We start from the raw sequence: 22,461 nt of genomic DNA on the forward strand, positions 1-22,461 counted from the left end.
GACGTGTCAGCCGATATGGCCTCCACGTCAAGAGAATCACACGTCACCGGCCAGGCTAAACGCTTTTAACTAATCAAAGCACGAACTTTTCACAGATGTTAAGGCTAATTCAAGCGATTCACTATATAACAGTGAAACCGAATTTCCGGGTTCGAATCCTGGCACTCTCAACTCAAAAGTTTTTATTTTTTCACCTAACCGCAGGTTAAACATATATTATCTTCATGGTTTCACTTTGGTTTGGTTCGAGTGACCTGCGCGATGAGGCCCGAGAGCGCAGCGCAGTGCTTGGATCGATTCTCACACTCGTCGCAGCACTTCTGAAGATTGAGTATCACTTGTCGGCAGCTAGAAAGGCAAAATTGGAAACACGAGGCAAATAAGTGACCGATCCTCGTACCTTTCCATGACGTAGTGGTTTCTCTGGAGGCACGCTTGGATGTCGCAAGCGTGCTGATTACACGGGTCTTTGCTCTTGGGCATTTCTGGGAGAAAGAGGATCCAAGAACGAGGTGGCCTAGAAAGATAAATCGAGATCGCTACCTTACTTGCAGGAAAATAGAAGTAACCTACACAGAGGAGGACGATTTCTACTTGGCAACTTCGGCGGATTTTTGGGCCCTCTTCTTCTTGTCAAAGCTCGCGATCAGCCCCGACAGCGCTCCACAGTGCTTGGATTTATAATCGCAGTCCTCGCAGCACTGCTGGAGGTCCATGATCACGCCGCGGCATCTGCCAGAGATCAAATCTCCAGAGGAATTGGAGCTTGCGTTTGGGATTTGTTACCTTTGGATCACATAATCCTTCTTCTTGAGGCAATCCTGGATGTCGCACGCGTTCTGGTTGCAAGGACTGGCGCCAGCCGCGGGGACCCCAGTTCCTTGCATTGGAGCCCAAGAACCCTAGAATATGGCTTCAAACGAATGGAATGTTTAGAAAAGTGGCAGGCTATTTGGGAAGCGAATGGCGAGCCAGTGCTTCTCGTACTCCACCCAGTGCTTCAATCCCATCTCTTCCAGGATCCGGATTCGCAGCTCAAACAGTGGCTTCTGCGGCGGCTTGGAATCGTCTTGGATGAGCTCGTTGAGTGCCTGGAGAGAAATCGATCCAAAAGTCGTGAGAAAAAAAAAAAAAAAAAACACGATCGAAATGAAGCTATGACATACCTTCAATGCGTTCCCGTAGCGTTTGAGCTTTCTCTCTCGCTTGACGTTGAAGAGCGCGTACTTGGACGATGTTATGTCGACCCACTTTCGCAGCTCAGCGAATGTGGCCTCGTACTCGCTACTGTCTTCTTGTTTCTTGTCCTCTTCTTTCACGACCTCGCTCGAGCCTTCTCCGCTTTCGTCTTGTGGAGTTTCAATGCTCTCTTGCTTGGCCGATTCGAAGACGCCGGCCTTGTTTTGCTGTTCTTCTTTTTCTGCAATCGCAGTCAGCTTTTTACACAGCGCGTCCAGGAATGCGTCGCGCTGCATTTCCATGTCCTTTTTGGCTTGCTGCAAATGGAGTGCTTAGTCTCGGCCAAGTTTGTGCAACACTACAAACGTACCACAGCATCAGCGTCTTCTGGTTCGTTCTTCATGGCAATAAACTTTGCGAGAGCGTCTTTCTCAATGCAACTGATGAGCTCGTCCGCAGCTGCGATCACCTGAAACGTCAAAAAGGCCTCGTCAGCCACAATGCTCATCGTGTTTTCGGATACCTCGTCGTAATCTTGCTCACTGTCCTTGGATGCTGCAAGCTTCTGCAAAATTTCGGACAGGAGCGGTATGTAGTTTGTAAACTCCGCCTGGCAGCATATCAGAAGGGCAAAATAAGCAAAACCAATTTCAGTTGAGAAAGGAATTACCTTTAAAGAATTTGCTTGACTAGACCATTCAGCGCGCTCTTCTTTTGTGGTTCTTGGGAGAAGCGATAGCAATTTGATCTTAACGTCTCTAACCTGCAGCGAGACGACAATGAAAAACACCGACAGCTTTGACATTGCAACTTACTTCCTCCTCAATTTTCTTGAAAGGAGACTTTTGTTGCTCTGGCTCCTTGTCTTTGGCCTTTTCATCATTCTAAAAGAACTCACAAATTACAACGGCAATAGAAAAAAAAATCATAATTACCTTGGCAGCGGGAGCAATCGGGACCACAACCCGTGACACCGCAGGGCACGCCTGTCCATTTTCTTCACCTTTGTTGTTCGCGAATGAAGTCTTTCCCAACGTCATTTTTCCCATTAACAATGTTCCAATAGGCGCGTCCTGGAAAACTGCTGGTAAGAAAACTTTGTTTGCTGGAAAACTCCATTACCTTTGGAGCTTTATCGTCTCCAGGAGATGCAACATAAAAAGCACGTTTTTCTCTAACACAAATAACAAAAAGGATAAGTCAAGCAACGCTTTTCTTAGACATACCCGGGAGCCAGCACTGTAGGTTTGAGGCCGTTCGTACCAGTGATAGCACCATCGATATTTGAATAGGAGCTCAATTTTATGTAATTCTGCACAGAACACCGCCCGTGAGCTCATTTACAGTGAAAAATAAGCACACCTTTTCTTCAAGTCCACGATCAATGAATAATACTGCCTTCTTTAACTTCTCTAGGAAACTTGAATTGTCATGCCTACAAAAATATCGTTGAAGCTGATTTTAAAAGGAAATATTTAGTACCTAATGAGCAAACGAATGGTGTATTCTCCCTTGGAAAGCTTCACGCCTTTGGGATAAACATCCCCCATTGAAAGTACTCTCTGCAAAATTCACACCATAAATGGGTAAAAGCAAAAAGCTGTGCCATACCTTGTTAGCATCATAAATCATATAAAACTGCGATTCAAATTCATTGTCATAAACTCGACCATTCAAGGCGGGAAATCTTGGAGTATATTTACCCCCTTCTGAAAGGTTGACCTTATATCTGGACAAGCGTAAGTTATTAACAGACACAATGACAGAGAACTCACATCAGTGTTAGACCATGTATTTGTCGTCCATCTGGTAAATTGTCTCGCTCTGCAGATAAGGCTTCTAACTTCCATTCGGAGGGCCGGTAAGGAGTTCGCACCTGTAACATCATTCAGAATTAACGTTGACTAAAATAAGATCCTTACCCTTGTTAAGGTTATTGAAGGAGTCAGTCTTTCACTAGAAAGAGGAGACATAACGTTGACTCGTGTCGCTACATCCGCTCCGTTTAAGAACAGATCACCGCTACAGCGAGTTAAGCCACGAAATTCAATCTGCACACAAATATAAGATGGGAACATTATAACATAACGTACAAAAATACCTCCACATCTACATGGGCGGCAGCATGACTACCACTGCCGCTAGACCAAAATTGCGATATAGTCAACTCCATCGTTAGGCCCTCGCAAACAGAAAAGGCAAAACTTTTAGAGCAAGGTGCAGTTAGAGTAAGAATGCTTTCCCAAACGGATGGTCTCGCACTCCTTTGAAGCTGGAAATTTTTTTTAAGTTACCACCAAGAAGTATAAAAAGACTAGTACCTGAACAGCGTTAAGGAAAAATTTCCTAGGTGTATCAAAATTGGAAGTTCGGACAGTCATCTCGGCCCACGTAGCACCTTCGGGAACGGCTATGAATCTCCTCTCAACATGACCTTGATGAAAAAACATGAGTGCAATTCATAAAAATGAGGTTTCGAGCGAGGATTTACCAGGTGAGAATATCAATTTTAAGAAAGATACCGCTGGTGGCACTTCGGTTACTTGAACGGGCTTGACAATTGTGACCGGGACACGAAACAATGGACCTCGCCACGGTGCCATACAATCTATGCCAACAACTTCAGCATAATGAACACCCGGCTTAAGATTTGTTGGGTCGACTATCACACTGTAAATCAATTATTAACAACGTGGCTAGTAGAATGACGTAACGTACTTGAAGGTTCGCCCATTGTGCGTGAGCAACAAATACTCGGGGCATTTAACGATTGATACGTCAGTGCTCTCGAGTTGAAGACGTTCTTCGAACGGTGCAAGCACATCTAGTTTGTCTACTCCCTCCTGAAACTTGGTCTTCACTTGCACCGTCCACTGCAATTTTTTACGCTTGTCAATAACGGAAGTTGAAAAAAACAAGAGCTGAAAACAAGACGACACATCACCTCACTTGCACGCTGAGATTCACACGCATCTCTCAGATAAATGCCACGCATTGTAGGACCTGGATTAGCCGCCCGAGTTACTTGCACTGGATACCAAAGGGAAGGTAGCTCCTTGCACTTTTGCAAATACTCATAGGCCCTTAACGCAGAAAAGAGATGAAGAGATTATTAGATTAGTGCGCTCACAGATCTTACTTGTCCACTTGAAGAAGTCCTCTTCCAGTCGTCAAACATTCTTCAGGAGAATTGCGTATTCGCGCCGCTGTATTCTCCAATGCCTTCCTCACAACGTATGGACTTATAGGCCTGCCTTCTTCCTGAACTGACATTTAGTCAATATACAAGGCATCTAGAAAAACCTTACTTTCAAGGAGCTGAGCACGAGTGCTATGCCTCCACAAGCACACGGCGACGCCATGGAAGTTCCATTCATCAACATACGATGCTGCAGTGTCCATTTGGGAACAGGTGCAACAGCACCACCCGGTGCACTTAAACAAACGCCCAGATCACCGTCCGAAGTAGGACCACGGCTGGACCTGTCCAGAATCACGTTCATGAGTATGGAAACAAGGAAATAGCGAGCAAACTTTACCATGTGTATTGCATCCCCTCAGATGGTGGTTCTAAGATCGAATGAGCAGCGGCAGCCATCACCGGCGATACATATGCACCAATCCCCAAAATGCAAGACGAAGTACCACCAGGTGCTCCCACTGTAGTTAGTGAAGGTCCATTGTTCCCAGCACTACTCACAAAAATCACACCGTGCTTATGTACCACCTATAAAACATAAAACTTGTTCAGAAACAACAGAACAAGCTACAAGTGTTTGCATGATACCTCATTCGCCAGTCTGGTGAAGCGACCATAATCAGGAAATCTCGTTGGCTCCCCGTAGCTCATATTGATCAAGTCACATTTGTTCTGTCAGGCGAAAGTAAGTCACTATATAGAACGAAAAACTGAACGACGCCAGGAGTTTCGCACAAGCAACACGGGTGCAGTAATACAGTCTATCAGGAGAAAAGGATACAAGGCTTGCATTGGCATGAGAAAGCTGTTACATATGAGCTCCGTTGAACAGTACCATTTCGTAAGTACCTCAATTACAGCAATGAGTGCACGAGTGAGGCCGGTGCCTGTTTCCATGGAGCCAAGTCTCGTATCTCCGATTTTACAGGAAACTAGCTGGGCTCCAGGAGCAATCCCATTCAACAATGGCTCCTATAAGTACGTCACAGCTTTAGTACGCATCATAGAAGTAAGATAAACAACCTTCGGATCGTGAGCTGCCGTGATCCCAGCCACATGAGTACCATGAGGGGAGCAATCAGTCACGATGCTAAGGATATCTCCATTGTCGTAGACATTAGTCACGAAGCTGCACGCATCCGTTCGAGAAAAAATGCCGTATTTCTTCTCAATCCTACAAAAAAGTGGTCAGTAACAAACAAATTATACGCCTGTGTTACTTGTAGTTGGTCATTGGAGTAAAATCCTCAAGCTTTCCAATCCCATCATCATCTTCCATCTCTGATGTATCAAGTGCAACGCGCCAAACCTCTCCATCGTGCCATACCACGGCGTCTATAATAGGACCTTTGTCCTCGTAGCTCTAGAACAAAGCAGCGAATCAGAAGGGACGATTCACAAAAAAGAAAAACTTTTGCTCACATCCATTAGCTTCTGAAGGATATCCACTTTATTCTGAAGGTCCTCTCTTTGCTTCTTCAAGTTTGAATCCGAAGGCTTTGGATATTTCTGTAGAATGCATCAGTGTTTAGGAGTAAAGCCGAAAAAAAGGAAACGGGAAAGGAAGCACAAGGAAAAAAGATGAAAAACAAAAAAAAGAGATGAGCTCTTACAAGGTCAAATGCCTGGAGTTGCCGGATAGCATCGGTAATGGCCTCCCTGTGATTTTTGTCCCAGTGTTTCCTTCGCTCCCTCTGAAAACATATTTCGAACTCATGCCGGAGACACAGACTATTACCTTCAGACGAGTAGACAGTCTCTCTGGAAAGAGCTCATACACAAATTTGCAGCCGACTCGCCAATCTCCTGATGGATTTACCCAGGATTCATTGAGCCGCAACGTGGCACCTGGTTGGAAAGAGAAATATCGAACCGAGCATAGTCGTGATCAATTTTCATACCAGAAGCTCCAATAATGCATCCCTTGTCATCTTGACGTACAACTTTGGATGTATCAACGTCTCCACTTCCAGTGCTACAAGAATTTTGTTGGTGCACGTAAACACACACTAGGAAGTACTGAAACTAGACTCACCAATCAACGATGTCTATGATTTTTGGCTTGCCATCCGATGTGATTTGTAGCCCAGCTGCGGCAGGATCTACACCAGAATCTGCAAACAGAGAGCATAAGAAATGCAAAAACTACCAATCAAACGAACCAAATATCGCAATCACGACTCCTCTCCCATCATACTCGGGATGCTCTTCCAGGAACCGATCGGCGCCAATCTCCTTCTTGGGCATCAATCCGGCCAGGAACGTGGACGCATCAATCGTCTCGTAGGACGCCAGATCCTCGAATTTCGACCCAGCGCTGTGGAAGGCGGGCATTGCCGACGCGCTCCTCGCCCGGAGCCTTACCCTAGACGACGACGACGATCGCCGGAGGAGCCTGCTGTGGCGCCGGATTTCGAGGTGAATCGACGAGATCCAATGCTGGCGCCCGCGATGGCGCTGCTGATCCGCCGGCGGCGATGGCGACCAACAGCGCGAGAGGACGAGCACTTGCGCACGGCACGAATAGAGATGCATAAATGGTGACCCTAGAGCACTATATATTCTTCTCGATGGAGGGAATACATTCCGGGAATGATCCCCCTCAACTCATACGTATGGGTAAAACGCATGGATAAGTGGTAAATGTAGAATCTCTGGTTTTACTTTTTACTATCGGCAGCGGTGCTAGCGACCGCGATATCGAAGGTCTTGGGCTGGTGGGGCTCTGGAGGTGGGATCTTGGGCACAGTGACGGTGAGGATTCCATCCTGGCAAGACGCCGCCACCGCCTCTAGGTTGGCATTGGCGGGAAGATTAAATTTCCTCATGAATTTGCCCACGGCGCGCTCCACCCTCACGTATTTGATGTCATAGCTTGGATTGTCCTCGCGCTTGCGCTCGCCGCTGATCTTGAGGATGCTATCGTTCTCGATTTGGACCTGGATTGGATAGGATCACACACACAGAGAGAGTTGATCGAGAGAGGATTCGCCCCAGGGCTGCATTTGGTGTGAAATTCCTTCGATCGCGTTTGTTTAGGTAATTTTACCTTGATGTCCGTGTTCTTGAGCCCCGGGACATCGGCCACAAACACGTATGATGCTGGGAGCTCCTTGACATCCACTGACGCGGTCGCCATTTCTTTTGGTTCTTTCTCTCTCTCTCTCTCTCTCTCTCGCTTCCAAAGAGAGGAAGAAGAAAGCTTTTGCTCGCGAGCTGGGCTTGATGACAGGGCCCAAAGGGCGTGACCTTTCGTACGCGAATGGCTGTACGATGGGGTGGCCAAAACGTCGACCCAAAATAAGTGAAAGGCAGAATATTCGGAGGATCTTTGGAAAGTACCTTGGGTGTATTTTTTTCCTTCTTCTTTTCCCTCCTTTCTTTGGTCCCAGCACCAAGCGTCTTACTTTAGGGTTTTTCATTTCGTCCAGCTCTGGGATGGGGGAGCTCCACTGAGGCGCCCGGATCCGCGCCCGAGGTTAGTAGCTCCGCGCGGCATTTGCGAGATCTGGAGATTGGTAGCTGCAAGAATTGGCCCGCTGCGTGTGAGATTTCGAAGCGATGGCTCCCGGATTTAGGGGTGGGACGCGATTCCAGCAGCATAATGCGATGGGGGATGCGCATATCGCGCATCGAACAGTGTACTGCAATGATCCGGAGCAAAATGCGCCCTTCAAGTTCAAGGTGGAGTTACTGGAATTTGGTTTTCTCTTGTCTGATTCCTTGCTTGGGGGTTTTGCGATCCAGGGTAACGTGATATCAACGACGAAGTATAATTTGATCACTTTTCTGCCCAAGGGCTTGTTTGAACAGGTTCATAGCGCTCTACTCATCCTTTTTCTTAAACTTTTCTTCTTCATTCTCCTATGCAGTTCCGACGTGTTGCAAACCTCTATTTTCTTATGATCGCCATCCTTTCAGCAACACCTGTAAGGTCTGAGCTTAGTTCTTTGTTTGCTGGTATCATTTTTCCAACGTTGTGTTGAAATTTGCAGCCCTGTTCAGCCCATCACGAACATCGTACCACTGTCGCTAGTGCTTGCAGTATCTTTGATCAAGGAGGCTTTCGAGGATCAGGTGGGCATTATGAAAGCTTCTAGACACACGCGTTTTAATTCTACAGTCGTATAGAGGCGCTATCAAAGCGATAAAATAGTCAACGCGAGCCCCGTCGAAGTCTGTAGAGGAAACGAGTGGAGGAATGTTGCGTGGAAGGATTTGAATGTAGGAGATGTTATCAGGGTACGTAATTCTCGTGTTTTAGGCATTTCACGGAGCGTTCTTAACAGGTTAACCAAGACCAATACTTTCCAGCAGACTTGCTTTTCCTAGCAAGTACCAATGCTGATGGGATCTGTTACATCGAGGTACTGTTTACATCTTGACGTCTAGAGTTCGTTGATTCACTGAAGTTTCTTTCATCTGGTCCAGACATCTAACCTTGATGGAGAAACTAATTTGAAGATTCGCAAAGCACTAGAAAAAACCTGGGATTACATGTATCCCGATAAGGCGCCAGACTTTAGAGGTAATCTCGAACTCCAGAAAAGCTATTCTGAGCGTTTGCGATGCGCAGGCGTAATAGAATGCGAGCAGCCTAATAACTCTTTATACACGTTCACTGGGAATCTAGTCATGGGAAAGCAAACACTGCCGTTATCACCGAATCAGATTTTGCTGAGGGTAACACTGGTGTACTTGGAGTTTGCGTCCGCTGATATCGATGTGATGCGCAGGGTTGTAGCCTGCGGAACACGGAGTGGGTTGTTGGCGTCGTTCTTTTTACTGGTCATGAGACAAAGGTACACAAGTGCATTTTACTTGACAATTTTCAAACTTTAATCCAGGTGATGATGAATGCAATGGCCGTACCTTCTAAACGCAGTACTCTAGAACGAAGGCTTGACAAGCTGATTCTCCTTTTATTCTGTATATTGTTTGTCCTATGTGTGATTGGCGCCATTGGAAGGTAAGTTGAGAGAAATGCTATATTGTTTCTAACACTTTCTGGATGGATGACAGTGCAGCTTTTATCGATCGCAAGTACTGGTATCTCAATCTCAGTAATGACGTGGAACAGCAATACAACCCCAGCAACAAATTTGTGGTATTATCTTTTGGCTATTTTTGCTGGCCTGGTTTTAAAACCGACTCTACAGGTTGCGATTCTCAATCTGTTCACTTTTGTCACCCTCTATTCGCCCATTATTCCAATTTCTTTATATGTGTCTATTGAGGTGATTACCTTCGTTCTATTCAATCTCTGCCTGAACCGATTCTTCTGGCAGATGATCAAGTTTATCCAGTCAACACAGTTTATCAATAATGATCGTAATATGTACCATGCTCCCAGTAAAACATACGCGATGGCTCGTACATCAAACCTTAACGAGGAACTTGGCCAGGTAAACTATTTTGTCTTAAGTCAAATTCACGCAAGAACATGTCTGCTCACTATTTGCAGATCGAGTACATCTTCTCAGATAAGACTGGTACACTAACAAGAAACTTGATGGAATTTTTCAAATGCTCGATCGCCGGAGTAATGTACGGAACAGGAATAACGGAAATTCAAAGAGCAGCTGCTCGACGCACTGGGACTACTATTGAAGAGGTATTTTATCTGATAGTTTTTTCATGATCTGGAAGGCTTAACGATGGCAATAGGTAAAACCTTCCGAATATGCCATCCGAGAGAAGGGGTTCAACTTTGACGATAGAAGGTTGATGAAGGGAGCATGGAAAAACGAAACTCAACCTGAAATGTGCATGGTGGGCTTAGTTTGGTACCAAGTTCTAGCTTATATCACTTGTGGTGCAGGAGTTTTTTAGGTGTCTTGCAATTTGCCATACGGTGTTGCCTGAAGGGGATGAGATGCCGGACAAAATAGTTTATCAAGCCGCCTCTCCGGACGAGGCTGCTCTTGTGCAAGCTGCTAAAAATTTTGGCTTTTTCTTTTACCGGTAAGTTGAAACAGCAATTTAATTTTGTATAAATATATCTGGTTGGTGCTTGCAGGAGGTCACCCACAACGATCAAAGTTCGAGAATCATACCTCGAGAAGGCTGGTCGTGTCCAAGACGCTGAATACGAAATTTTAAATGTTTTGGAGTTCAACAGGTGAAGAAAGTTAATTCTAGGCGCTAGTTTCTTAACAGTCTTTGTTAGTGATATAGCACAAGGAAACGTCAGTCTGTCATTTGCCGCTATCCAAACGGGAGGCTCGTCTTGTACTGCAAGGTTTGTAGACCATGAAGATGCTTTTTTTTTTTTTCTAACGTTTTTGCATCTGCTAGGGAGCCGATAATGTTATTTATGAAAGATTGTCCGACAAGAATACTGAGATCAAAGAAGTGACGAGAGAACACCTCGAGAAGTTTGGAGCAGATGGACTTCGAACCTTGTGCTTGGCGTATCGTGATCTGGATCCGCAGCTCTATGATGCGTGGAACGAGAAATTCGTGCAAGCAAAATCAGCTTTACGAGATCGAGAAAAGAAGCTCGACGAGGTTTTCATTGCAGTCCCTAAAATGACGGTCTTCTGATGCTGTTTTCGAATATAGGTTGCGGAACTTATTGAGAAAGAGCTAATGTTGATTGGAGCAACAGCCATTGAAGATAAGTTGCAGGAAGGAGTCCCAACGTGCATAGAAACTCTTGCGAGGGCTGGAATTAAAATCTGGGTGTTAACCGGGGACAAAATGGAGACAGCTATCAATATTGCCTACGGTATGGTATTGTTTTTCGTTGTTAAACAGCTCGCAAGATTTGCATTTTGATCAGCTTGCAACCTCGTCAACAACGAAATGAAGCAGTTTGTTATTGGTTCTGAAACAAAGGCAATCCGAGAGGTCGAAGAGAGGGTGAGTGAGAGCTGCTCTACAGTTCGTTAAAGTATGGTATTGACCTTCTTTCCAGGGAGATCCTGCTGCCACTGCTCGCACAATCGAGTCTTGGGTGAGAGACCAATTGTTTTCCTCTTTAACAGAGGCGGAAGACAATGAACGTGCAAGGACAGGGCTTGATATGGCGCTAGTAATCGACGGTAAATGCTTAATGTTTGCGCTGGATTCTCCGTTACGCGCCACTCTCTTGAAACTGGGAATTAAGTGCAAGGCTGTTGTGTGCTGTCGAGTTTCTCCATTGCAGAAAGCTCAAGTAAGTGTTTCCTTTCCATTTGTGTGTTTTGATCTTGTAATTCTATTGGCAGGTAACGAAACTAGTGAAAGACGGAGCCAAGAAAATAACTTTAAGCATTGGTGATGGTGCTAACGACGTGAGCATGATTCAAGCTGCTCATATCGGGGTTGGAATCAGTGGGCAGGAAGGAATGCAAGCAGTGATGGCCAGCGATTTTGCTATAGCACAGTTTCGATTTCTTACTGATCTGCTCCTGGTGCATGGACGGTGGTCATATATTCGGATAACAAAGGTTCGTATGGTTCAAATGTCTCGTTTTATCAGTCCTCTAATGCTGCCGCTTTCAGGTCGTGAGCTATTTCTTTTACAAGAATCTTACGTTCACCTTGACGCAGTTCTGGTTCAATTGCTACACTGGTTTTTCTGGCCAACGGTTCTACGACGACTGGTTTCAGTCTTTATACAATGTGTTGTTCACAGCACTGCCAGTCATCGTTGTTGGAATTTTCGACCAGGTAACCGATACACTACTTCGCTCTGTTTCATTTTCACGGTGTTTGTTTGAGGCAGGATGTCAGTGCGACCAAGTCCAAGCTAAATCCTCAACTTTATATGGCTGGAATAAGAAATGCGTATTTCAGATGGCGTGTCTTAGCGGTTTGGTTCATCTCGGGAATTTACCAGTCCATCATTCTATTCGCTTTCCCCGTTCACGCCGGAAGGATTGGTCAAAACAGCTCTGGTATGCTACTTGGCCTGTGGGATCTAGGCACGATGGCTTTCACATGTATCGTCATCACGGTTAACTTGCGGCTCCTAATGGCATCGACGTACTTGACCATCTGGCACCATATAAGCGTTGGATGCAGCATCCTGGCGTGGTTCGTCTTTGTTTTCATATACTCGGCTCTTAGAACAAACTGGACTAGTCAGGTGCGTCCTCGCAAACCGATTTCGCTGCTAGCTCTCGTCTTACGCTTGCTTTGTTGCGTGCCTTTCCAGCTAAACATCCGTTTCGTGATATTCGTTCTCATGGGGACTTTCTACTTTTGGTTCACGTTAGTCTTAGTTCCAGTGGTAGCTTTACTTGGCGATTTCCTCTACAGCGGGTAAGCCTACTTTTCCACCATCTGTCTTAGCATTTCTCTCGACTGTTTTGGCTTTGCAGACTCAGGCGCTGGTTCGCTCCTTACGACTACGAGATCATAGAAGAAGACGAGAAGTATCACCTGCGATCCTCCCCGACCTTCTCGTCCGAGGACGCGTACGAGATGCACCTGCTAGACGGGGAGCAGTCACTGACCGAGGAGGAGCGTCGGACTCTGGCCATGGCTCAGCTCCCCCGCGAGAGGTCCCGGCACACGGGCTTCTCCTTCGACTCTCCGGGTTTCGACTCCTTCTTTGCGCTGCAAGAGGGCGTGAGCACCCCTCACAGGTCGTGGGACGTGGCCAGGCGAGCCAGCATGCATCCTCGGAGAAGGCTGGGAGATGGCTCCTCATCTTCGCGTTACAATGATATGTAAAATAGCTATTGTCTTGGTTTCGCTCACTTGGTTTTGTAGCTCTCTCGTGTATAGAGAAAACCTCCCAGACGTACATATATGAGTCCATTTTTCACGCCATTGTCTTGCAATTGCGGTATAATTATTGCTATTTTCCAGAAAAGCGTTTAATTTAAATTAAAAAAACCAACGGTTAAAAACATCATATAAATCTTGACCGTTAAAAGAGCACAAAACAGAGAATGTTCTTAAAGCCCACTAAACATTATTGTTTTGATTGCGAAACCAAGTAAGTTGGCGTAACAAACAAAGCGACTGTTGGAGTTAGAAACCGAGGGGCTGTTTTGTTAGGTAGCTCGTCATCACTAAACGCACTCTACATAGACAGCTACCACAATGGAATAATTCCCTCCACAATCTCTCCAGGTGCAAGCAAGGATTGCTTGAAAAGCCAGCCAGTTCATCCAAAAATCTATCAATCTTACCATCAAACTTTGGGAATAAAAAACTTAGAACTCCAAGCTGAGTGTAAGAATGACCAAAGCAAAGCACGTCTCTACAACAATAAACCTCGATCAATATAATACTCAAACCTAACCACGATCGCACGTTGCGCTCACCGCAAAGTCAAGGTAGAAACACGTGGCACATCGTGGTTGGGTGGAGGCGCCCTGAGCTGGCGGGCAGCACGTCAAGTATGAGTGAGGGGTTTATTTGTTTTTTCGCCGGAGAGAAGAAGCTTCTTCTTTCCGCGTGTTCCCAATTCTGACCGGTGCTCGTCACAGCCAGCTATGGCGGAGGCGCCGAGCTGGGCTGGGCTGGCGTCGACGCTCTGCGATTGCAAGAAATTTCGGTAAGCTGAGCGGCATTCCTTGACTTCTTTCCAAGATCGTCCAGCGTCTTGCTGGAGATATTTCGATCGGGCAAAGCGTGCGTTACAGGTCGCAAGAATCGCCGCCGCCACACTTTCTTGGCAAGATTCTAGCCGCATTGCGTCGATTGCCGGCCGGGCACGCCAATTTCTGGTCAGCGCCGCGATCGATCGATCGCCATGTACCATAATTCATGGGGCGGCCCCCTGGAGCTGGATCCTTCCGTGAACGAGGAGGATCAGAGCAACAGGAGCATGGATTTGGACAGGGCGGCCTTGCAGAAGCTGGAGGAGACGCAGCAGAGCTGGCTTCTCGGGGCCGGGGAGAAGAAAAGGAAGAAAACGATCGATCTGGGATGCATCGTTTGTAGCCAGAAGCTCTTCCTCGGGATCGTCTACGCCATCCTCGCGGTGGGATTCATCGCCGGATTCACGGTTCTCATCGTCAAGACAGCTCCCAGGCACCACCGCCATTCGTCCCCTCCGGACAACTACACGATCGCTCTACACAAAGCTCTCAAGTTTTTCAACGCCCAAAAATGTGAGTATACCCTTTTCTTCTTTTGGCTTTCTAGGAGGAGGAAGTTTGAAGTTGTTTTCTTCTTCCAGCTGGGAAACTCCCGCATGGGAACAACATCTCGTACCGAGGTGACTCGGGTCTTAAGGATGGATCGGACAACCAGGCCGATTTGGTTGGAGGATACTACGACGCCGGCGACAATATCAAGTTCCACTTTCCACAGGCGTTCGCTATGACGCTGCTAAGTTGGAGCGTGATTGAGTACAGTAGCAAGTATGAGGCGGTGGGCGAGCTCGGTCACGTTAAAGACTTGATTAAATGGGGGACTGACTATCTGCTCAAGACGTTTAATGCCTCTGCGCCAAGCGTGAATTCGATCTATGCTCAGGTATGGTTGTTAAGTTGAAAGAGCTGTCAAGAGAAAAGTGTTTTTCTTTTCTTTTTCTGACCAGGTAGGCAAGGGACGTGGGGATTCTCCTGATGATCATTTCTGCTGGGAGAGGCCAGAGGACATGGACTACCCGCGGCCATCGATGCAGACTGGCACGGCATCAGACTTGGCTGCGGAAATGGCAGCCGCCTTGGCCGCGGCATCTATAGTTTTTAAAGGAAACAGTGCTTACTCCCAGAAGCTGGTTCACGGTGCGGACATCTTGTTCAAGATGTCCAGGGATCGACGCGGTCGCTACAGTGCAAGCGTGCCTGATGCAGCGGGATTTTACAACTCGAGTGGATACTACGACGAGTATTTGTGGGGTGGAGCTTGGCTGTACTACGCAACGGGAAATATCAGCTACCTCCAACTTGTGACAACTTATGGAATAGGACGGCATGCCGGGGCATACAGCAACAGCCAGTTTTATGGAGTTTTCAATTGGGACAACAAACTTATCGGTGCTCAGGTATGTACACTCTAGTTTTTTTCGTTTTGGTCTGTTTTTGTTCTTTTTGAGCAAGTCGACTTGAAATACAAAACTCCGGAATGTACAGGTGTTGCTAACCAGACTAAGGATGCTCCAGGGTCCTGGATATCCATATGAAACCGTCCTTAAGAGCTTTCACAATCAGACAGACATCGTTATGTGCTCGTACTTGCCAGTGTATAAAATATTTCCAAAGACGCCAGGTACATCCCAGCAAACAGAAAAGAATCTATATAATCAGTTCCATAACTCGCATTTTCCAGGAGGACTCGTGCTCTTCAACAGAGGCGGCCCGGCACCATTGCAATACTCCGTCAATGCTGCATTCCTAGCGACGCTTTACAGTGACTACTTACTGGCGGCGGACATTCCTGGCTGGTCATGCGGTCCGCAGCTCTACAAGGCTGACAAGCTACGCGAATTTGCAAAGTCTCAGGCAAGCATCGATAGTTTCCCAGTTTTCCTTCGAGTTATAACTAGTTTCCTATCCAGATGGACTACATTCTCGGGAAGAACCCACGGCATATGAGCTACGTTGTGGGATTCGGCAACAAGTATCCCAAGTACGTCCACCACCGAGCAGCATCGGTTCCCAAGAATCGCAAGACTGCTTGCGATGTGTCTGGATTCAAGTGGAGGGATAGCAAGCAGCCCAATCCCAATGTTATCGATGGCGCTCTAGTCGGGGGCCCCGATCCCAAGGACAGGTTCCAAGACAAGAGAGGGAACTACAACTTCACGGAGCCGACCATCGCTGGAAATGCGGGTTTAGTCGCAGCTTTGATCGCACTCTCTGGCAAAGACGACGCTGGTATTGATGCAATGACGATATTTTCTGCGATACCTCCTATGTTTCCAGCTCCACCACCACCCTCCCCTCCATGGACTCCATAGATTTTATATATTTCATTTTTTCGATTGAACTAATATTTTAGTTCGCATTAATAATATATCTAGCATCAAACACTATTTCTAGCTGCTGTAGCATTAAAAATATTGTGAACCGTAAAAAAATTATATTATATATGGTTTATTATCGTTTTATATAAATCAGAAAATATAGTTCAATATTTGTCAAAAGTCAAAATGTTTAAGTTAGCTGCAACTGTTCTTGTGTTGAGTTTGATCTTCGTTCCATGCATTGTCTGCGACGAGAGACATCAATCCGTGATAAATGCTGACAATCATCCAATTTATATTTTTGTTGATCCAAATTATACTTCTGATGCTAACAGTCCAATGCGTGCTTATACCTTCCAAAATATTAGCTCTGCAATCGATTGGATTCCTTATAATGCATCAAATCGATTTGTGATTTTGGTTGAGCCAGGTGTCTACCGGTACGTAATATTTGTCATTATATTATGTTTTCTGATTTTTTTTTGTTTCTGGAATGCAGTGAAAAGATCACAATACCAAAATTTAAAGATTATATCACATTGCAAGGCCAAACCAAGTATATATTTGATACTGTGATTGTTTATAATGCAAATCATGGATCAGCTAATGGAACTGGTAAAAGTGCAACTTTTGAAGTATTTTCTAGATATTTTATTGCTCAATACATCACCTTCCAAGTAAGTCATTTCTATAGTTTCCTCTTTTATAATTTTTGGTTTGATGTTTTGGTAGAACGATGCACCATTCGCAAATCCAGGAGCCCATGACATGCAAGCCGTGGCCTTGAAATTAAGTGGCGATTTTGCAAGGATTTCTGATTGCTTCATCCTGTCAAGCCAGGACACCCTCTACGACGATCGTGGGAGGCACTACTTCAAGAACACATACATCGAGGGGAACATCGATTTCATATTTGGCCTTGGAAGGTCACTCTACGAGGTAAGGAAAACTTTGTCTTTCAGTTCCTACACTACAACTCTCTTCTCCCCTCGCACAGAGATGTAATCTCATCTCGAATGTCAATGCCACAACCAGTGGATCCTTGACGGCACAAGGAAAAGCCGCGCTCACTAATTTCACTTCTGGGTACTCCTTCCACAATTGCTATCTTGGTGGGACTGGAAAGATGACGCTGGGCCGACCTTGGGGGAGCAACGCATTTGTGGTTTTTAGCAATTGTTACATGGAGGCAGTGGTAGATCCCGTTGGCTGGACTCACTGGACTGATTCTTACGGCCCATCCAACAGGTAAATTATAGTAACTTCACACCTGTTTACTAACTTTTTTTTATCGCTCTCTTACAGCACTGCCTTTTTCGTGGAGTATCAAAATTACGGTCCCGGTGCTCATTCGTTGAAACGCGCAAACTGGACCAGAACGATAAAGCCAGACGTTGCTGAATTTTACGCAAGCACGGATTTTATAGACGGATCGGAGTGGCTGTGATGGTTCTTGTTCCTACGTTTCATCCAAAAGCTTTTTTATCAAGTGTAATAGGGATTTTCTTTTCTTTATTTTCGCAAATCTGAAGTTTTCAGCTCCTACGCTTCTCTAGTCTAGTTTAGTTTGTCTCGTTACCTCGTCAGAGTCTTTGTTTCCATCAAATATCTTACTGTGATGACTCTTCGCTTATCTTAGGACTCGGAGCGTGCATCTGGAGACATCAAATATGGAAAAACTGAGGGGTGAAAAAAACAAGAGTACCTCTAGAAGCCTGGGATGCTTGAGATGAGGTTGGATGTGGTGGTGATTGGTGCGGGAGCCAAGGCTTGCTTGCCTCAAGAGCTTCTGGAACTCACGCAAGCTGATCCGGCCATCGCCATCAGTATCAGCTTCGTCCAGCAGTGTATCTAGCGATCCTTTGAGCCCTGTGTACTGCACAGCGAGAAATGTTTCTAAACTCGAAATAATATGGTTTTCCTGTACCTCTTTGATCTCGTCTGGAGATATGAATCCGTCACCGTCTTTGTCGAACTTGTCAAACGCGCACTTTGTCCGCAGCTGCCACTTTTCAGAATCCAGCTCCTCGAGTTGACGAACATGGAGCGTGGCAGCAACAAACTCGTCGAAGTCTATGAATCCGTCCATATTGGCGTCCATCTGCGGGCATGCATCGTCAATCTAGCTGCGCCAGAACGTAAGTAGTAGACTTACAGCTTGGAGGATTTCTAATACTTTTGATTCTTTCAACGTCCATGGACGGTCCTTCAAGAGTGCCTAGCTAACCAGCACAGAACTCAAGCTCAACATTAGAAAATGCCGGATATAACCTGTCGTATTTCTTCTAGAGTGATTGTGCCACTCCCATCAACGTCAATGATGTTGAATTGGTCACGAAGATTGTGAATTTCTTCCGGTTCTAAGGTTGTAGCCAGAGCCTAGACAATAAAAATCAGAATGGAAATTGCAGTTTGACAAAACAGCGTGATACACTTACCCGAAAAGCAAATTGCTTTAATCGACTGAACTTGACAAACTCTCTCATGTTAGAGAGAACAATGATGTCCAGTGGGAAATCAGGTGCACACCCGCCCTCTCTGACCCATGGATGAGCTGCAAAAGAGAACAAAAAAAGAAGGTCCGAGTGAACTATAACTAAACTCCACTTGCTTACATAGTGCTTGAGCGGCAGTCGGCCTCGCCCGTGGATCCTTCACGAGCAAGCGTTTCACGAAATCCTTGGCATTGGCACTTATAGACGGCCAAGGCTTATTTTGAAACTGCGGTTTCTTCTTCAGCACCTGTACTTACAAGACGACATAAGAAGAATTATACAGACAACACGTTTACCCACGAAACGAACCTCGTTAAATATTCCAGCCTCTGTCTTATCCCAGAACGGCCGTTTGCCGCATAACAGAATGTAGGTAATAACCCCGATGCTCCAGACGTCGGACTCCGGCCCAGACTTCCTCTTGAGAACTTCGGGGGCAACGTAATACGCGCTTCCAACAATATCATGGAATCTCCTCCCTGTATGTTCGGAGCTGTCAACCACAAACGAAGGCTCTGTACAAGCAACATTACCAGGTCTGATAAAGTCTGACAAGCCAAAATCTGTTGCCTTGAGCGGTGTGTTGTCCCTCTGCGATTTGAACAAGAAATTCTGCAAACTGGTACAGCATTAGCACTACAAACCTTTCGTGAGATGCAGTACCTCTGGCTTCAAGTCCCGGTGAACAACGCCGTGAAGGTGGCAACGAGCAACGACTTTGAGCATTTGCCTCACAAGCTCCGCGGCATCTTTCTCCGAGTAGCAGCCATTTTTCCTGATGACAATACACACAGTGTCTCAGAACAACACAAAGTTTCTAAGAGATCGATCATACTTGGACAAGATCCGATCCAAAAGCTCGCCACCCTCGCACAACCTGTTCAGCAAATCTTAGCCTCGACACACAAGAGCCTGTTTCCAGGACGGGGTCTAAACTCACTCCATAACGATGTAGACGTAGTCGTCATCCTCAAATGACGCATAGAACTGTACAACGTTCTCGTGGCCGCTTAGAAGCTGTAAGATCCTCACTTCCCGCCTAACATCCTCCACAGAAATTGGGAGTAGCATCTGGAAAAACCGCACGAAAACATTGGTCTAGACAAGCATAGAAAAACTTCCAATCGATAGATCAAACCTTCTTCTTCTCGATGCGTTTCACAGCGACATTCTCCCCTGATCCAATCTTTGTAGCGGCATAAGTGTAGCCGAATTGCCCGTGGCCCAGGAGCTTGCCGAGCTTGTACTTGGCCTGGAAATCCCTCCCATACCCGAAATTGGTCCTCTTTCCAAGAGGAACCACATGAGCCGACTGGTTCTTTGAGCGCTGCTCCTTGGTCTTGACTTGGTCTTTAGCAGCGTGATCCCCGTGCTTCTTGTTCTTCTCCTTCTCCGCCTTCTCGGATCGATCAGCAGAGAAACAGATCCCCATCCTAGCAGCAATCTAGCATCGCCGCGCCATGGACAGGAGCCGGCTACAACGCCGGCGAGGGGATTTCTCGCGGAAGCATTGGCCGAAATATCGCTGGAGACCCCGAGATCCTACGCAATGCGCTGGAATTCCGAGTGAAATCCTCCGAATTCTTCGCGGCCCGACCCTAGCGATCGAGACGCGCGGTGATCGAATTTCGATTGCCCGGATCGAAAGAGCTGACCTGGAGAAGCGAAGCGCTATAAGGCGCTGGCTGGAGCGAGTGAAACCGAAGAAAACGCTCCAGTGTATGGGGAGAAGAACAAGGTAAAAGAGATAACTCATCGACACTCCGCGTGACGGGCGTGACGGGCGAGGTGAAACTTTCCCCTGTGACGTTTTCACCTCAAGCTCCAAATATTTACCACCCCCAACTCCATAGTATAATCGATCAAAGCACATCTATTGATCACAATCACGGACACTTCTTGACTATCTCTCGTGCTATTAAATTGCGTGACTGACTTCCTTCAATCTTTGGATAGAATATCTCCAGGAATCTTAGTAGGACGATCGCATTTCTAGATTCTTTTCGTACAAATATGGTACGGAGCCAAGATTTTTCTAGGGCTCCTGGCATTTTGCCAGGCATGGCGGCAACGCAATATCCTCCGTGCGCCGTCTTCTCTTCATCGACGAATCGATGCCGCCGAGCTGGAGGAGGGAAGAGGAGGATTGCGAGGATCAATGTGGCCGCCGCGCTTGCGTATGGCGATTGGAGCGGTGCGTTGCCAGGTGAATTGCCCGGCTCTTCGTCCGCGAGGCTGGATTCCATCAGCGATTTCACTCGCTTCTTGGACAAGGGGGATCAAGGCGCGGAGCTTCAGACAGCGATTGTGAGCTATGCTGCGCCCAAGAAGAATATGTGGTCACTGTTCCAGCCTCAAGTCCAGGTAAGAGCGATTGCTTGAGTTTTTTCTCGTGAATTTGATTCACTTTTCAGATTGATCTCGTGGCAGCAGTACACATTGCTGATAAAGAGTAAGCGCTGGAACTCTAGCAGCGCTAGTGACATTGGTCTCAATTTTTTTCGTTCCAGGTATTTTCGTGCTCTCCAAAATGAATTGGATGCTTACGACGCGGTTCTATATGAGATGGTAGCGGAGAAAGGAAAGAACTGGAAAGGCCGTGGAAGATGGAAGCCTCCAAATCGCAAGTCACAAGGCAAGAATAGTAGGAAAAATCGGAGCTTTAGTTTCGTTGGCGCGATCCAGCGTCTCATGGCTCAAGTTCTCAGCTTGGATTTTCAGCTGGAATGCATGGACTACCAAAATGATAACTGGTACCATGCAGACCTCGACTTTGAAACTTTCCAAGATCTCCAGGTGCTTAAAAATTTGATTTTCTGGAGAACTAAACTCTAGTTTGGCCTTCCTTTTTTTTTTCCAGCGTAGGAAAGGAGAGAGCCTCTTTGGATTTGCAACTGAAATGACAAAGATCTCGACGGCTGCTCTCTCGGCAGCTGCTCTCGCGCGAACCGACTTGGATCAATGGCGAGGGAAGCTTTTGTGGGCTTCTCGAGTCTTTCCAATGCCGCTGCTGGGACTATTCGTGATCGAGGGAGTCTGTGCTCCACCAGACGCACCTCTCTCAAGCTCTCCAGAAATGAAGGCCTTGTTCAACTTGGAGCTTGCAGCGGCAACAAAACTCTTCCTCGCAAAGCAGCTATCCACCGAGTAAGCTTGAGAACAAGTTCTCGTTTTCGTTTTTTCGCTTGACAAAGAGGATTTCCTGGAACAGCTTAACAGAAGGAGCGTTCTCGTTGCTCAAGGACTCGGTGATAATCGGTGAAAGGAACAGCGTTGCGATGAGAGAGCTGGAAGCTGCCATAGCCGAAGGCTGCGAGAAGATAGCCATCTTCTACGGCAGTGGACATCTCCCCGACATGGATTCTCGCCTGCGAAGCTTGGGCTTCTTTCCACAGAGATTAAAGTGGCAGACTGCCTGGTCGATCCAATCTACGGCGAGAAGATCAAGCTCCGAGAAGAATGACAACGTGTTCTCTCTAGCAACTCTTACGAAGATCACAAACTGGCCGCTCAATCGATACGAAACGCTAGCGCTCATCCTCTTCTCGTCAGTGTTGGCTGTGGATCTTTGGTTCTGGGAGGCGTGCTTGGAAACGATAAACGAGTCGGGCAACCATCTCCTCCAGTTGATAGCTGCGTCCGTACAGATATAAGTGAACTTTACAGTCACGAGGATCAAAGAATATGCTCTAGAAGATAGTGCGAATATGCTCAAGGGCTTTGTAGGGTTT

The 22,461-nt window shown here is 46.5% G+C and overlaps 7 protein-coding genes across 8 annotated transcripts; 4 read left to right on the plus strand and 3 right to left on the minus strand.

Moving 5' to 3' along the window:
* Positions 1-520: 520 nt before the first annotated feature.
* On the minus strand, positions 521-6,931 carry LOC9631814 (tripeptidyl-peptidase 2). The gene is made up of 32 exons (XM_024671777.1): positions 6,541-6,931; positions 6,414-6,492; positions 6,280-6,353; positions 6,117-6,226; positions 5,992-6,072; positions 5,801-5,887; positions 5,599-5,741; positions 5,402-5,552; positions 5,228-5,350; positions 4,967-5,050; positions 4,719-4,906; positions 4,488-4,662; positions 4,319-4,440; positions 4,124-4,262; positions 3,898-4,052; positions 3,671-3,849; positions 3,501-3,613; positions 3,281-3,451; positions 3,102-3,230; positions 2,955-3,055; positions 2,791-2,908; positions 2,662-2,741; positions 2,542-2,614; positions 2,406-2,491; positions 2,302-2,353; positions 2,115-2,252; positions 1,995-2,063; positions 1,850-1,942; positions 1,703-1,789; positions 1,550-1,648; positions 1,167-1,496; positions 521-1,091 (listed from the first exon to the last, which is right to left on the minus strand). The coding sequence occupies exons 1-32, from the start codon at positions 6,911-6,913 to the stop codon at positions 933-935; spliced, it is 4,161 nt and encodes a 1,386-aa protein (XP_024527545.1). The 5' UTR covers positions 6,914-6,931; the 3' UTR covers positions 521-932.
* A 107-nt stretch (positions 6,932-7,038) lies between these two features.
* LOC112345338 (17.3 kDa class II heat shock protein-like) lies at positions 7,039-7,517 on the minus strand. Its single transcript, XM_024671796.1, has 2 exons — positions 7,428-7,517; positions 7,039-7,317 (listed from the first exon to the last, which is right to left on the minus strand). Exons 1-2 carry the CDS (start codon positions 7,515-7,517, stop codon positions 7,039-7,041), a joined length of 369 nt encoding a protein of 122 aa, XP_024527564.1.
* Positions 7,518-7,771: 254 nt separating this feature from the next.
* On the plus strand, positions 7,772-13,141 carry LOC9631815 (phospholipid-transporting ATPase 3). Its single transcript, XM_002966878.2, has 27 exons — positions 7,772-8,062; positions 8,126-8,191; positions 8,251-8,312; positions 8,374-8,455; positions 8,510-8,620; positions 8,668-8,745; positions 8,810-8,906; positions 8,955-9,061; positions 9,115-9,180; positions 9,226-9,347; positions 9,401-9,485; positions 9,538-9,615; positions 9,667-9,783; positions 9,843-9,992; positions 10,046-10,150; positions 10,200-10,342; positions 10,398-10,499; positions 10,556-10,619; positions 10,676-10,888; positions 10,943-11,108; positions 11,163-11,242; positions 11,298-11,537; positions 11,590-11,811; positions 11,867-12,034; positions 12,090-12,452; positions 12,522-12,628; positions 12,688-13,141. The coding sequence occupies exons 1-27, from the start codon at positions 7,940-7,942 to the stop codon at positions 13,040-13,042; spliced, it is 3,672 nt and encodes a 1,223-aa protein (XP_002966924.2). The 5' UTR covers positions 7,772-7,939; the 3' UTR covers positions 13,043-13,141.
* Positions 13,142-13,759: 618 nt separating this feature from the next.
* LOC9635008 (endoglucanase 25) lies at positions 13,760-16,304 on the plus strand. The gene is made up of 6 exons (XM_024671934.1): positions 13,760-14,433; positions 14,502-14,800; positions 14,865-15,314; positions 15,403-15,538; positions 15,599-15,771; positions 15,828-16,304. Exons 1-6 carry the CDS (start codon positions 14,073-14,075, stop codon positions 16,227-16,229), a joined length of 1,821 nt encoding a protein of 606 aa, XP_024527702.1. The 5' UTR covers positions 13,760-14,072; the 3' UTR covers positions 16,230-16,304.
* A 525-nt stretch (positions 16,305-16,829) lies between these two features.
* On the plus strand, positions 16,830-17,746 carry LOC9635009 (probable pectinesterase 15). Its single transcript, XM_024671797.1, has 4 exons — positions 16,830-16,850; positions 16,968-17,174; positions 17,233-17,483; positions 17,541-17,746. The coding sequence occupies exons 1-4, from the start codon at positions 16,830-16,832 to the stop codon at positions 17,680-17,682; spliced, it is 621 nt and encodes a 206-aa protein (XP_024527565.1). The 3' UTR covers positions 17,683-17,746.
* LOC9635010 (calcium-dependent protein kinase 28) lies at positions 17,721-20,465 on the minus strand. The gene is made up of 13 exons (XM_002967240.2): positions 19,869-20,465; positions 19,671-19,801; positions 19,566-19,607; positions 19,394-19,505; positions 19,264-19,342; positions 19,040-19,209; positions 18,851-18,977; positions 18,674-18,789; positions 18,507-18,614; positions 18,391-18,453; positions 18,163-18,336; positions 17,941-18,111; positions 17,721-17,890 (listed from the first exon to the last, which is right to left on the minus strand). Exons 1-13 carry the CDS (start codon positions 20,160-20,162, stop codon positions 17,846-17,848), a joined length of 1,632 nt encoding a protein of 543 aa, XP_002967286.1. The 5' UTR covers positions 20,163-20,465; the 3' UTR covers positions 17,721-17,845.
* Positions 20,466-20,781: 316 nt separating this feature from the next.
* On the plus strand, positions 20,782-22,460 carry LOC9631816. 2 transcript variants are annotated; one of them, XM_002966881.2, is made up of 5 exons: positions 20,782-21,094; positions 21,145-21,182; positions 21,241-21,526; positions 21,591-21,877; positions 21,942-22,460. In XM_002966881.2, the coding sequence occupies exons 1-5, from the start codon at positions 20,792-20,794 to the stop codon at positions 22,381-22,383; spliced, it is 1,356 nt and encodes a 451-aa protein (XP_002966927.1). In that variant the 5' UTR covers positions 20,782-20,791; the 3' UTR covers positions 22,384-22,460. The 2 variants fall into 2 exon arrangements, with proteins under 2 accessions (XP_002966927.1, XP_024527706.1); XM_024671938.1 differs by having other exon boundaries at positions 21,164-21,526.
* The last annotated feature ends 1 nt before the right edge of the window (position 22,461 follows it).

Source organism: Selaginella moellendorffii, unplaced genomic scaffold, assembly GCF_000143415.4.
Source record: "Selaginella moellendorffii unplaced genomic scaffold, v1.0 SELMOscaffold_8, whole genome shotgun sequence".
NCBI lineage: Eukaryota > Viridiplantae > Streptophyta > Lycopodiopsida > Selaginellales > Selaginellaceae > Selaginella > Selaginella moellendorffii.